Source organism: Coenobita brevimanus, chromosome 102 (genome assembly GCF_032717465.1).
Source record: "Coenobita brevimanus isolate Jiangsu-jjx chromosome 102, ASM3271746v2, whole genome shotgun sequence".
NCBI classification, from domain to species: Eukaryota; Metazoa; Arthropoda; class Malacostraca; order Decapoda; family Coenobitidae; genus Coenobita; species Coenobita brevimanus.
The window spans coordinates 31,924,103-31,939,054 of record NC_137055.1 but is presented as its reverse complement, the minus strand read 5'-3'; the positions used below and the strand labels follow the sequence as shown (position 1 = coordinate 31,939,054).

At 40.8% G+C, this 14,952-nt stretch overlaps 2 protein-coding genes across 2 annotated transcripts in view; one reads left to right on the top strand and one right to left on the bottom strand.

Moving 5' to 3' along the window:
- Positions 1–12,969, bottom strand: part of LOC145415450 (retinol dehydrogenase 13-like) — a 188,449-nt gene extending 175,480 nt beyond the window's left edge. Inside the window, exons 1-2 of the mRNA XM_080284727.1 lie at positions 12,912–12,969; positions 7,868–7,993 (exon numbers count right to left, since the gene is read on the bottom strand). Of these exons, the coding sequence (XP_080140853.1) occupies positions 7,868–7,993; positions 12,912–12,969 (184 nt within the window). The remainder of the gene's footprint in view (positions 1–7,867; positions 7,994–12,911) is intronic.
- A 1,356-nt stretch (positions 12,970–14,325) lies between these two features.
- Positions 14,326–14,952, top strand: part of LOC145415449 (uncharacterized) — a 41,853-nt gene continuing 41,226 nt past the window's right edge. The window contains exon 1 of the mRNA XM_080284725.1: positions 14,326–14,395. Within this exon, the coding sequence (XP_080140851.1) occupies positions 14,326–14,395 (70 nt within the window). The remainder of the gene's footprint in view (positions 14,396–14,952) is intronic.

Here is a 14,952-nt window from a genome sequence, read left to right as displayed (position 1 = left end):
AATGTTTCAGGAGACAGCGTGATGTGAACAAAAAGGAGTCTTTAAATATTCAGTCAATTAATCTAGTGTCCACCCTTGAGAGTTCCCATAATTCTTTAACTGAGTTAACTGAACCTGCTTTGAGGGGTAACTTAAATTCTCATGATGGAGCTCCTCTTTTGAGCAGTAACGTGGGTGACACTCTCAAGAGTTCATGTGCTAATTTCCTGTCTGAAGGTTTTGTCAGTCCTCTGGACAGTAATGACAGGAAATCAGTTAAAATATATCGTGATACAGGTGCTTGCCAATCCCTTATGCTGACCAGTGTTCTAGGCTCTAATGTTAATTCCTCTGATGAAACTGTAATCTTACAAGGTGTAGGGAATAATTACTTCTCTGTCCCTCTGTGCAGAGTGAATTTAGAGTCTGGTTTTGTTAATGGTTCCGTTATGGTTGGGTTGGTTGAGACACTCCCAATGTCAGGTGTAACTTTCTTACTTGGAAATGATATTGGTGGAAGTCAAGTGTGTCCAGCTCCTCAGTTGTCTAGTGAGCCAGTGGCTGCGACCCGGGAGTGTGATGTCCCTGATGTGTTCCCTGCATGTGCTGTCACTAGGGCTAAGTCTAAAGTTACTGGTGATTTAGATGATAATGATGATGATGATGTTATCCTAGCTGACACTTTTCTTGCTAATTTGGACCACTCACCAGATGAGGCAGTACCCCGTAGTGTTGATAATTTGTCTCGTCAAGAGTTGGTTGAGTTGCAGGTTGCTGACCCTGAGTTGAAAGGTCTAGCTAACTCTGCTTGCAGTGAGGAAGAGTCAGCTGGTGCTTCTACTTGTTATTATGTAAAGTCAGGAGTACTTATGAGGAAGTGGAGACCCCCAACAGCATCAGCCGACTGTGAATGGGAGGTTGTACATCAAGTTGTCATCCCTCGTGTTTGTAGGCAGGATATCATTAGAGTGGCTCATGATTCCAGTTTGGCAGGACACCTTGGAGTGAGGAAGACTGTGCCACGCATTTTGAAACACTTCTACTGGCCAGGTATCTTCAGGGATGTTTCCTGGTATTGTAAGTCTTGTCACACCTGTCAAGTTGTGGGGAAGTGTAATCAGACCGAAAAGGTTGCACCTCTAGTTCCCATTCCTCCTTTTGAGGCGCCATTCACCCGTGTGTTGGTGGATATTGTGGGCCCTCTTCCTAAGACTTCTTCAGGATTTTCTTATGTGTTGACCCTGATTGATATGGCTACTCGTTATCCTGAAGCCATTCCACTTAGAAATATCTCAGCAAAGAACGTGGTTAAGGAAATGCTAGGGTTCTTCACAAAGTTTGGTCTGCCCAAGGAGGTACAGTCAGACCGGGGAAGTAATTTCATGTCAAATGTTTTCAAGCAGTCTCTGAAAGAGTTGGGCATCACCCAGATCACGTCTTCAGCTTACCATCCCCAGACCCAAGGAGCGTTGGAGAGATAACATCAAACACTCAAATCGATGCTCAAGAAATACTGTTTGGAACATCAGAAAGACTGAGATAAAGGTCTTCCATTCGTTGTATTTGCCGCAAGAGAATCTCCAAATGAATCACTGGGCTTCTCACCTTTTGAACTACTGTTTGGCCATGAAGTAAGAGGACCCCTTAAGCTACTCAAGGAATGCTGGCTGTCGGAGGAAGATGACATCAACCTGCTGGAGTATGTGATGAAGTTCAAAGAACGGCTGTCCACTGCTTTACAACTGGCGAGAGAGAATTTAGGAGCTGCTCAGAAGATGAAGACTTGGTACGATAAGAAGTCCAGGTTACGCCACTTTCAGCCAGGAGATCAGGTTTTGATTCTGCTACCAGTTCATGGGCAACCTCTTCAAACCAAGTTTAGTGGTCCTTATTTCGTGGAGAAGAAACTCAGTGATGTCAACTATGTCATCGCCACACCAGATCGTAGAAAGAGCAAGCAACTATGTCACATCAACATGCTAAAGTTATATCACAGGCGGGACGAAAATAATCCAGTCTGCACTGTAGCTGTTCCACCCGAGTCTGCAAGTGAAGCTCTCCCATGCAGTATGAGCCTGAGTGATAGTTTGGGGAAGAATCCTGATATCATGAATGATCTCCAGACTAAGCTTTCTCACCTACCTCCCGAGGAAAGGCAGGAGTTTTCGGCATTACTGCAAGAGTACCCGCAAGTGTTCCGTGCTACTCCAGGAAGAACCACTGTGTTGATGCATGATGTTGATGTTGGAGACACAAAGCCAATTAAACTGCCTCCTTACCGTGTGAACCCAGTGAAAGTTCCTCTCATCGAGAAGGAGCTTGGCTACCTGTTGGACCACAAGATGATTGAGCCCTGTCAGAGCGAGTGGAGTTCTCCTGTCACTCTAGTACCTAAGCCAGGTGGGTCACAGCGGCTTTGCATCGACTACAGACGTGTTAATCAGATCACCAAAACAGACACTTACCCTCTCCCTCGTGTGGAAGATTGCATAGACAAGATCGGAAAGGCTAGGTACATAAGTAAGTTTGATTTGTTAAATGGATACTGGCAAGTACCTATGACTGAACGTGCTAGGGAGATCTCATGTTTTGTAACACTAGGAAAGACTTTTGCATGTTCCGTAATGCCATATGGTATGAAGAATGCACCAGCCACATTTCAGAAGCTCATGAATGTTGTAACAGAGGGTTTGGCAGGGTGTGTTGTTTATATTGATGATGTATTAATCTTCAGTGACAACTGGAAAGATCACCTATGCCATGTCAGTAAATTTCTTGACCGTTTAGTTCAGGCTAATCTTGTAGCTAATTTATCAAAGTGTGAGTTTGGTCAAGCTAAAGTTCAGTACCTTGGGTACGTGATTGGTGATGCATGTTGCACCAGCAGCAGCTAAGGTTCAGGTTATAAGTGATCTTCCCAGACCTAAAAGTAGAAAAGAGCTACAAAGATTTTTGGGAATGGTAGGTTATTACAGGAGATTTGTTCTTAACTTTTCAATTCTTGTATCACCACTTACAGACCTGCTGAAAAAGGGAGTTGAATTTGCGTGGACCGATAACTGTGAATCCTCTTTCAACAAACTTAAAGCCATCCTATTAAGTCAGACAGTGCTCGCTACTCCAAATTTTGCTAAGCCTTTTAAGATGGCTGTTGATGCAAGTGATACAGGAGCTGGGGCTGTTTTGCTGCAAGAGGATGATCAGGGTATTGAACACCCTGTATCTTATTACAGTAAGAAGTTCACTCCACCTCAAAAGAACTACTCAACTATTGAGAAAGAGCTTTTGGCCTTGATTTTGGGTTTACAGCATTTTTCATTTTATTTGTGTTCTGGTTTTGACCCCATAGTCATTTATACCGATCATAACCCACTGAAATTCCTTAGTAAGTTTAAAGATAAAAATCAGAGATTGACAAGATGGAGTCTACTTCTTCAGGAGTATTCATTAGACATACAGCATGTCAAGGGGAAAGAAAATGTTATTGCAGATTGCTTATCTAGACTTTAGACAGATTGTTTTAGAGTAATAAGAAATTTCCTTTGTAAATTTCTTTTTTCTTTGTGGTGAGGTGTTACATAGCCTATGATTTCATCATCCTTTGTGTAATTTTAACGCACAGTATGCTGCATGTTTGATCACGAGCGTGGTCTGCCTCAGTCCCCCCCCTTCTACCGTTATAGTAGAGTAAGTCGTCCTTTCTGTTGTTCAGAGCGGGATTGTCAGCTCTTTGTCTCCATGGCTTCATTTGCGCGTCCTTCTTACAAGTTGTATCAAACTCTGCTGGCCCCTATATAATGAGCTCAGTCTCAGCATCATTGCCACTTAGATCTGCTCCTCATTTTGTTCACATCTCTGTCCTCCCCTGTACAGTTATTATTACTGTGAGTGCTCAAGAAATCTCCAAACATCTAGCAGCTGTGTGTAATTTGAGTATAACTGTTGTTGCATTTTTTCTTGTGCTGTGTAGCATAGGGTTAATTCGTAGGCCTAGTGATATTTTGTGATTCATGTGAGTGATGTTAGCCATCATTAATATTATTTTGTATCTGTAATAATTTATCTTGCATTAACTGAGCATTACCCAGTGTGTTTTCATTTTATCAGGGCTGACTTAGATAAATTTACTCATGCTAATTTCGCGTTTATAGAGGCTATTGCAGTTAACCATTTATTTAACCTGTTTTTTGCCATTACATTATCCTTATGAGTCCTGAATGTTTTGTTGTTAGTTTGAGCATTAAACTTTAACTTGTAATTTTACCTAACTCTTTTGTTTTGAACCTGGAACTTTACGGGACAGTAGTGATTTTTAGTATTCTCACTTAAAGTGTACATTATCTTTCTCTGTTCCGTAACAATATATATATATATATATATATATATATATATATATATATATATATATATATATATATATATATATATATATATATATTTAATTGTGTGTGTGTGTGTGTGTGTGTGTGTTTGAGAGAGAGAGAGAGAGAGAGAGAGAGAGAGAGAGAGAGAGAGAGAGAGAGAGAGAGATTCACTCTTTGCCTATATCGTTATTAGCCAAAAACTGATTGTGTGAACTTAAGATTGTTTAGGCTAAATTTTCGAACCGTATTCTCCATCACCATCACCACCATCACCTCTCATTCCTTGACAAGCTTAGTTTCTTGCAGACTATAAGGCAAGACTGGATATAGCTTTCTCACCGGCCAGGTAAAGAAAGTTGGGTTAAATCATGATTGGCTGCCCTACCTTCTTAACTATGACTGGATGCAGAACTAATAAGACGAATATGGTTGGATGGTTTCTATAGCTGCCGTGCGGTCAGGGAAAATTAGCATATATTAGGGGATTAAGAAAAAAAAAAACTCTTCGTTTATCCCTTCTTCCTGTCAAAGTTAAAATGGATTTCATTCAATAAATAATCAGTTTGATAAAAGAAACGAATCGGACTAATATAGTGTCCGAAACACTGGTATAGCCAAGACCTTCAGCCACATCGTGACACCTTTCACTACATAAAATTGAAAACATTTTACTCATTATCATTTATAAACAATTAATATCGTGTCACTTTAATGCATAATCCTGTATGGACGTTATAGACTACTAGAAACTAAGCTTGTCTTGGAATGAGAGGTGGTGGTGGTGGTGGTAGTGATTGTGGTGGGAAAATGGTTCGAAAATTTAGCCTAAACAATCTTAACAAGTTGAATCACACTATCAGTTTTTGGCTAATAACGATATAGGCAAAAACTGAAACTCTCTCTCTCTCTCTCTCTCTTTCTCTCTCTCTCTCTCTCTCTCTCTCACACACACACACACACACACACACACACACACACACACACACACACACACACACACAAATTCACAAATTTAAGGATATGTACGATAAATATGGTTTAAGACACGGGACAGTACGAGCTTGACTCATTCCTATAAAGATACATTTGGGTAAGAACAATTACGTAAGAACACACGTGGAAAATAAGAAGCTGATGGATTTGGACTGTGCTGATGATATTGTACTGATTTGCGGAAGTATTTACGAGATGCAGAGGGTGCTTGATTGTCTGGTGGAGGAAGGAAAAAAAGTGGGATTGGTAATAAATTGTGGAAAGACTGAAATTATTACTATGAACGTGGAGAACCAAATCGATTGTGTAATTGGGAATACTGTGGTGAAGAATGTAGAAAACTTTAAATATCTGGGAACGATTGTATCATCTAATGGATCATTAAACAATGAAATTGAGGACAGGATTAGACAGGCTTGGCGAGCAGTTGGAATGTTGAAATTTGTTTGGAACAATAATATGCTCTCGGTACATACTAAAGTGAAAATTTACAAGTCCATGGTTAGACCAATTTCAATTTATGGGCATGAGTCATGGTACAGTACAATTGCAACAGATCAGAAAGTATTAGGATTTGAAAATAAAATACTGAGAAGGATTCTTGGGGTTAAGTGGCAAGACAGAGTTACATATGCAAGAGTAAGGGATATTACGAGAGTGGAATCAGTTAATGAATATGTGAGACTGTCTCGCTGGAAGTGGCTGGGGCACATATACAGAAAAGAAGGTAGTTTAATACAGGATGTGCCAGAGTGGACTGCTAGAGGAAGAAGAGGTAGAGGTAGGCCGAGGGAAACCTGGTTGAGGACAATGAAAAAAGAAGCAGGAGATGAGTGTTGGTGGGACCTGAAAGAGATGGCAAGAGACAAATATTGGTGGAGAGAGTTCATTGAGGCCCTATGCATCCCGTGGGGTGCCACAGGAAATGATTGATTGATAGATATATATATATATATATATATATATATATATATATATATATATATATATATATATATATATATATATATATATATATATATATATATATATATATATATATATATATATATATATATATATATATATATATATATATATATATATATATATATACTGTATATATCCATCTATCTATCTATCTATCTATCTATCTATATATATATATATATATATATATATATATATATATATATATATATATATATATATATATATATATATATATACACTTACCATATTCATATGATGTATCAAAATCCTTCATCACGGTAGTTAATAAGCAATTTAACTCCATTATCACTTTTTGTCTCAGTGTAGGTGTTAATGCTTGGATCACCATGTTATTTGGTCTTTTAGCCTAAGATGTTATAATCGTTATAAAGATAAGATTGACACTACTAGAGTGGGTTGACCTTGATCTCTGAAGGCTGCCATCCACAAGTCTCAGTCTGGATCAGTGTCTTCTCAAGTCATGGGTATGGTTTCACCCACAGTTTGATTATACAGCGTAATATTTCCTTAATGCATGAACTGAAACATACAGGTTTCTCTTTTATCATGATTTACTCGTCACATAAACACAGTTCATGAAGTTACTCATTATTTTACGATTGTTCAGTATTGCTGGGTTACCGTATTGAGGGTAATGAAGCAGATGTGGTCTCGTCTCACCATGAAATATGCGAAGCTTACAGCCCCCCCCCCTCTGACTCCGTGTGGGGGATCCTCCCTCTTACCCCATGTGGGGTTGGGGTATACCCTCCCTCCCCTCCCACCCTCCTTAACCCGTCAGTTCACCTCAAAACTGTGGACACTCATAATACGTCACATAAGGATGATTATTATCCTTAGGGGTAACGATGTAAATTATTCCTATTATTCGGGCTGAAATGTCAACCTTGCGAAATGGAGCTTACATACAACAAAAATCTCTCCTAAACGAAACCATATCGAGGTTACTCAGCTTCACTCGCCTGGACTGTTTCGAAGTAAATAATCACAGTGGTGCCACATCTCTTCAAACCCTCGTGTCCCTGTAACACGCGGGAGTGCTGGCAGCTGTACCTGCCACTGGTTGTGTTGTGTGAGAAGCGGCGAGGACTGGGCTAGTGAAGCTATCGCACTGTATCTACCACTGGTTGTGTTGTGTAAGGGCGCGTCCACACGTGTGCTCGAACAAGTGCTGGCAACATTTAAGCAACACAGTGATGAACACACTGCAAACATGATGAGAACAGCATGTGTTGGCAACATTATGATGAAGTCTCAGCTGCCTGATTTGAACACACTTATCCCATCGCCTCAGTTGCCTGTGTTCGAAGCTGCATGAAACATGTTTGCATACATCTGTCCAAATGCTGCTGCAAACATGTTCCCGAACATGTTGCCTGCCGTGTTGCCAACATATATTCGAGAGCACGTGTGGACGCGCCCTTAGAGATAGCGTGAACTGGGCTAGTGAGGCGACTGTACTGTACCTGCTGCTCGTTGTGTTTGTGTAAGGGGGAAAGTAGTGTGTAGATTAGGCTGGTGAAGTTAGTGTACTGTACCTGCCACTGGTTGTGCCTTGGCCAGGTTGCGGCAGGCCATGATGACTCGAGCACCACGACGAGCCAGGTCGAGTGCTGTCTCCTTCCCCAGACCTGTCGTGACACGAACAGATTTCTTAGATTTTGCTTTTTGTTTTTACTGATAGAAACATAACAGCCAATCCCATTTTCCTCCTGTAGCGTATAAACTCGAGACTTAGCAAGTGAAGTCCAAACCACATAATGGCAGGTGTCAGTCCTACGAATTCGGGGACATAACATCCAACTTTGGATATTCCTATCTGTATATAACATACTCGTATGGCTTTTCCTTCGACCAGCGCCATACACCACTGGACTACTAGGAGTTTTATTTTTACTATCTATCTATCTATCTATATAAGAGCCGCGCTGTTTGTTTGTTCTTCAATCATGCCCAAAAAAAAGGGCCAGAGACCCCTAGACTCATATATATTCTGAATCAGGGTGATCCAAGGATGGTTTTAGGGGAGTCAAAATTTAGATCAGGGTCATTTGAGGTCACCGGTGGAGTGTTCGCCTTTTTTGCCCGGGCAACGTCGGGTACCCCTGCAGCCCAATTTTTGCATCGAGACTCACATGACCTCCAGTTCGGACCTAGGCTATGTGAGGTTGACCTCAGAGATCATTTGAGGTCATTGGCAGGAGACCATTTGAGGTCACTGGTAATAGTAAAAAAGTGCGCACGAATACTGTGCGTCAGTCTGTCAAAGCTGATATAGAAAGTTCCTGGACCTCTTATAATCCCTCTTCAAAAGCATAAGAGATACATGGTCTTTCTGGAGTAGGAAGAAAGATTGAACTAGAACAAATAGTATTATAGTGTTCGCCTTTTTTGGCCCGGGCAAAGCCGAGTACTATACACAAAAGATACAAGGTACGAAAATACAAACCTATTCAAGAAGATTTTGCAGTGCATTTCTGAGCTTAAGCGTTAAACAAACTCTGAAATTTTGTTATTGGGAAATAAATGTTAAACATTCTTTGTTATTATCATAAACCAACCTAATTATTATTATTAAGTAACTAACCTAACCTAACCAAACCTAACCTAACAAACTACATCCCCTCCCCCCAAAAAAAAAAAAAATTAAATTTGGAATCGGCTTAGTGACGAAATTTACATGAAAATCGGAGAACGTGTACCAAACACAAAAGATCCTGCACACGTTTGCCGAAATTCATGTCCTGCGGTAAGAGTTCGGTATTGAAAGACAATATATGACCCTATAAAAATTTCGTCGGTATACGCAGAGGAAATATATATTTGGTAACTCTGCTCAACCATCGTGCTATCTGGCAACCATATGACATAGTCACTTCCTAGCTGCTTGACTTCTGGCTCCAATGCAGTACCCCAAAATGTGTGTTCAGTGATACTCATTTGTAACTCTGAGCCTCGTCTAACATGCATACAGATTCAAGTGAATTAGTGTCATTAATTAGTGCTTCACGTATCACTTAAATACTGCATATCAATATATTTAATCAATATGTATGTGTAGCCTATTTCATTTGTAGCCTGGCATCAAGTATTTGTCATGAAGTTTTGTTTTCTCACAGACTGAAATAACGGCGACTATGTTACGTAAGAAAACAGTTATATGCCTTATAGGAAGTGCGACTGAGGTCATCTCTAACTCACGTCTACCCAGGGCCGGATTAAACATGAGGCACTTGATGCACTGGCCTCAGGCCCCCAGACTCTAAGGAGCCCCCAGATTCTAGGGATAAATATAGTTAACTATATATGCCATCAAATTTTGATGATATCATTGAAGAATTTTCTAGAAAGAAAGCTAGAAAAGTGTTTAAGTTACCAATAGTTGTGGACTTTGTTTTCTAATAATTAATAGTAACAAACAATTTATTTATTTTTTGTTCTTGTTATTTACATATACATTTAGATTTTGATAACATTGAAGAATTTTCTAGAAAGAAAGAAAAGTGTTTAAGTTACCAAGAGTTGTGGACTTTGGTTTTTGAATAAACAGTAATAACAAGCAATTTATTTATTTTTTGTTCTTGTTACTTACAGTACATATACAGTTAGAGGTGGGGGCCCCCAAGCTGATCTGTGCCTCAGACCCCTATTAAACTAAATCCGGCCCTGCGTCTACCTACTCTAAGACAGGTATTTCAGTGTTTTTTCCATCATCTGATGCTAAGAACATCAACATCTGCAAAAAGTGAGTGCATCAGTACGTTGGTGAGGGAGGCAATAGACATGTGGAACATGGCTCGAATCCACACGTAAGAGGAGAGGAATATCAAAAGAATCTTAAATGGAATTCTGGTCACTTGGTAGAAGCTGAAGAAGGGATCGTCCGGGAAGAATCAGCTACAGACACCGAAAGAGAAGTTCACAAAAAACCTTGAAAATCTGTTCAACATCACGCATCATGATGCAAAAAAAAAAAAAAAAAAAAACTAATATGGCTGAAGGAAGACCTGGTTTTCCTGAAGGATCAAGAAGGAAAATGTAAGTTTCACATGGGACAGCCTGACAAAGTCCTAGCCAAGAGGGAAATGTTTAAACAGCTGTATCAAGAAGTGCAAGTGAAAATGCGTGAGAAAAAAGCAAGGAAGCTGATGTGTGAAGAGCTAGAAACCTTCCAGTTGGAGGACGGACACATTTCATGTCAAAAGAAGCCTCGAGTAGAAATGGATCCAGTGTTGTCAGCTTAAAAGTCAAGGTTGATCCTAAACGTCCACACGGGTGTTAGGCGGGTTTATTGTGGACTATACTACTACAAGTGCGCCCTCCCTGAGATCTTAATTGAACAGAGGCAGTCAGCTGGCGCACTCCATATCTCTCCTAGTTCTAGACACGAGTCAGCAAAACCCTGGCATGTCACCACATAACTCAACACACATTCTATCACGTAGGCCCCTAACGGATATACATGGACATACAGGGCTATACTTAAACAGGTTATACATTATACATTATTATACATACACTAAATCAAACTTTCTTCAAAACTTAATCAAACTTTCTTCAAAAGCAAGCATCAAAACTACTTAACAACCCTAATGACAATAGAATACGATGTATTCTGGTCAACTCTGATTTCTTTCAATAATAACCTTAACAAGTCATCATCCATTCCCCCACTAAAATCTTCAGATGGCAACATTACAAATGACCCGCGTGGGAAAGCGGATATTTTTGCCAGTACATTTGCCAGAAACTCTACCATAGACGAAACCAGCCAGAATGTCCCAGTACTAGAACTTGACTCTCCCAAAACTGCCCCACTTAAAATACTGACTAGATACGTAAAATCCATCCTAGACAATTTACCTACCAACAAAGCTCCAGGCCCAGATGGAATTCCGCCAATTGTTATGAAAAAGTGTTCCCCTGAACTTGCCTCGGTTCTAGCTAAATTATTCAGACTATGCATACGTACTTCTTTATTCCCAAATTCATGGAAAGAAGCCAATATCCACCCAATTCCGAAGAAAGGAAGTTCCTCTGACCCCTCTGATTACATACCAATAGCTGTCACATCTTCCCTTGGCAAGTTATTTGAAACTTTAATTAATAAGCACATAGTTAAACATCTTGAATCCAACAACTTAATTAGTGATAGAGAGTATGGTTTTCGCCATGAAAGATCCACCATTGACATACTCAATCTCCTAACTCATACCATCCATCAATCAATTGACCTACATGGAGAAACTCATGCAGTAGCTCTTGATATTTCTGAAGCTTTCGACAGGGTATGGTACCGTTCCCTGCTGTCCAAACTCCTTTGCTATGGGCTAACGTCTATTGTTCCCTTGATTTCTTTATATCTTAGTGACAGGAAAATAAGAGTAAAAGTAGATGACGTATATTCCAATTTTCACTCGATTAACGCCGGCGTGCCGCAGGGGTCAGTTCTGGCGCCAACCCTATTCCTGGTTCATATTAATGATCTCTTATCTGTCACCCTCAATCCCATTCACTCATACGCAGATGACTCAACACTACATAGTTATTCACACTCAGACACCCATTTACAAAGTCTAATATCTCTACCTCTCAACTCAGTACAGCCATCTCCATAAATGAAGACCTATCTACGATCACTGAATGGGGACAAAACAACCTTGTCTCATTTAATGCTAGTAAAACTAAATATATACAATTTACTAACAGATAGATATTGCCAGATTCGTACATTACCTTCAGTGCTACTAATATTCCCATCTCCAAAAGTATTGAAATTCTTGGCATCACACTTAACAATGCCCTCAGCTGGACCTCTCATGTTAGATTACTTGCTAAAACCGCCTCAAAAAAACTTGGATTATTGTACAGAGTCCGTATCTTCTTCACTGATGAGCAGTTAGCTATAATTTACATGAGTCACGTGCGCTCTCAGCTTGAATATTGCTCACCCTTGTGGAATGGATGTGGAGAGGTTGCATTAAAACAACTAGACAAAATTCAGAATAAAGCGGTTAGAATTATTAACAACCCTGCCATTATAAATAAACTACCTCCCCTGCAAGTAAGAAGGAATGTTGCCTCCCTTGCATTATTTTACAGATATATTTATGGCAAATGCTCAGACGAAGTTGTGTCCATGGTGCCACCTCTCCATGCCTTCTCTCGTGCTACACTGGCATCTGCTGGCACTCATGACTGGAATGTCACTCAGCCATATTGCAGAACTTCTGCCTACCAGAATTCTTTCATTCCCGAACTGCATCTTTCTGGAACTCGCTTCCCCAGAGTTGTTTCCCTCCAAATTTCAACCCACAGTTGTTCAAGTCTAACTGTTACAGATATTTTATGAACGGAGGACACCAGTAATCTGGTGTATGGATTATCTTTTTTTTTTTTTTTATTCATTTATTTTTCCCTCCTCCGTTCTGTTATTAAAAAAAATCTAATGTTTATATAATGTTTAGTTTGTAATGTCTAGTTTGTAAATCATCAAATTATCTATAACACCAGATTTTACGGTTCCTGCCGCGTCAGCTGCTACTTCTCATCTGTTACCTGAGATCAAAGCTGGAAACTTACTTTCCTGTTGTCTCGCAGCTGCCTTGGACAGAACCATTGCAAGTGACCGACAGGCCATTCACATTGTGGAAGCTACTGCAGCAGATCTTGAAGTGAACATACAGGAGCTTCCCATAAGCTCATCAGGAGGGCCCACATCCAATATTGTGAAAAATATACCGCATCTACAATGGGTCCGTTATGATGTGGCAGGCATAAACCAGCTCTGCTGTCGGACCCTACTGCGGATGTCACAAACTGCACTGCGCAGCTGACCCTCGTGCGGTGTGGTGCGGTGAGGATCTGTCCCTTCTTCATTTGGGGCTAAGATATGAATAAATGTGTGTGTGTGGATGAGTAAATTGGGAGTGTGTTGTCCTGTCTCAGCTACCCCCCTTTGTTTGGGGGAAGCAGCCTAGGTATATAGATAGATAGATAAATCTATGAAACAAGACGTTGAAGCCTCTGGAGCTAAAACTGAAACTGTAGTCCAGTGGGATGATAAGCTTGGTCCATCTCCGACAAGAAACGAATCTGTTGAATGGCTGTGAGTACTGATCTCGGGGAAGAATGTATCTTCTGCAGGAGAAAAAGCCCAACTGTTGGGCGTCCCACAACTGTTATCTGGTACAGGAATGGTGCCGGCTAATGCAGTGGTGGATACCCTGAAGGAGTGGAACGTCATTGACCTTGTTGTTGTTGTGTGCTTCGATACAACTGCCACCAACACGGGTCGTGTTCGTGAAGCCTGTAAATTGATAAAAGAGCGTTTGGAAAGAAATCTCCTATACTTTCCCTGCGGACACTATATTTTGGAGGTTGTTCTCAGAAAGTCTTCAAAACAGTTCATGGGTCATCAAGCGGTCCAGATGTTCTCTTGTTCCAACAGTCTTAAGAAAAAGTGGCATCAAATCAACCAGTTCGGTTTCCAGAAGGAAAACACAAACAGTCGTATCATTGCAGTGTTGAAGGAAAATTCTGGATGGGTGCAAAACGTTCTCGACTACTACATGGAAGCTCTCAAGCAGACTCAGCCCAGGGACGACTACCTCTGACTAATGGAATTCTGTGTGATCTTCCTGGGTGGGACTTCTCTCTGAGAGATTGGTTCTGAACAGCCGGCCTTGTACACCTTGCTCGCTGGATGTCTAAAGCATTAAGCCCTGTCCACACGAGCGGGCAATGCCCGCGGGCACAAGCGAGCAGTTTGCCTGTTGACGGGCTCACCGCTTGTTCCCGCGGGCAAATGAGTAAATTGCCCTTGGCAAATTATGCATTTGCCCGCGGGAACAAGCGGTGAGCCCGTCAACAGGCAGACTGCTCGCTTGTGCCCGCAGGCATTGCCCGCTCGTGTGGACAGGGCTTTATACTGTCCAAATATTTGTTTCAACATTAGTTCAAGTTGGCCTTCAAGAAAAAAATAATGAATCACACCATGGCTCTTTATGTTGCTCTTGTCTATGGTCCAGTGTGGTTCAAGGCCCCTAAAGAGTTTGAAGCTCCAAGTAATGATGTATCATTCCTCAAATAGCTTCGTTTCTATGAGGAGAAGATAGGTGAAGCAGTTGGACTAGCAGCCACAAAAGCTTTCCGGCGCCGTCTGTGGTACTTGAACGAGGAATTAGTAGCTCTGGCTCTGTTCAGTAATGGTGTTTCATATGATGAGAAAAAGAAATCCTTGAGTATATGTGGGGAAAGGAAGAAGAGAAGGAATCACCAAAGAAAGGGGAAGTGACAGAAGAGGAAATTCCATCTCTGGAGCTGAAAAGGCTGGCATTCGCAAACACCAACCGATTCCTTGGAACCATGCTACTGGATTTGGTATTTGTCTCCAAAGATCCAAGCCAATAGAATGATGATAAGCACTTCCTACAGTTGAAGGAAATTCTACGAGAGATGAACGTGGCGAATGATGTGGTTGAAAGAGCGGTGAAACTCATTCAAGACAATACCTCTTCAGTTACAAAAAGCGAAGACCGAAAGCAGTACCTGTTTCAGGATGTCACTACACATCGACGTCAGTACCCCAACGAGAACAAGGCTACTCACATAATTATAATAT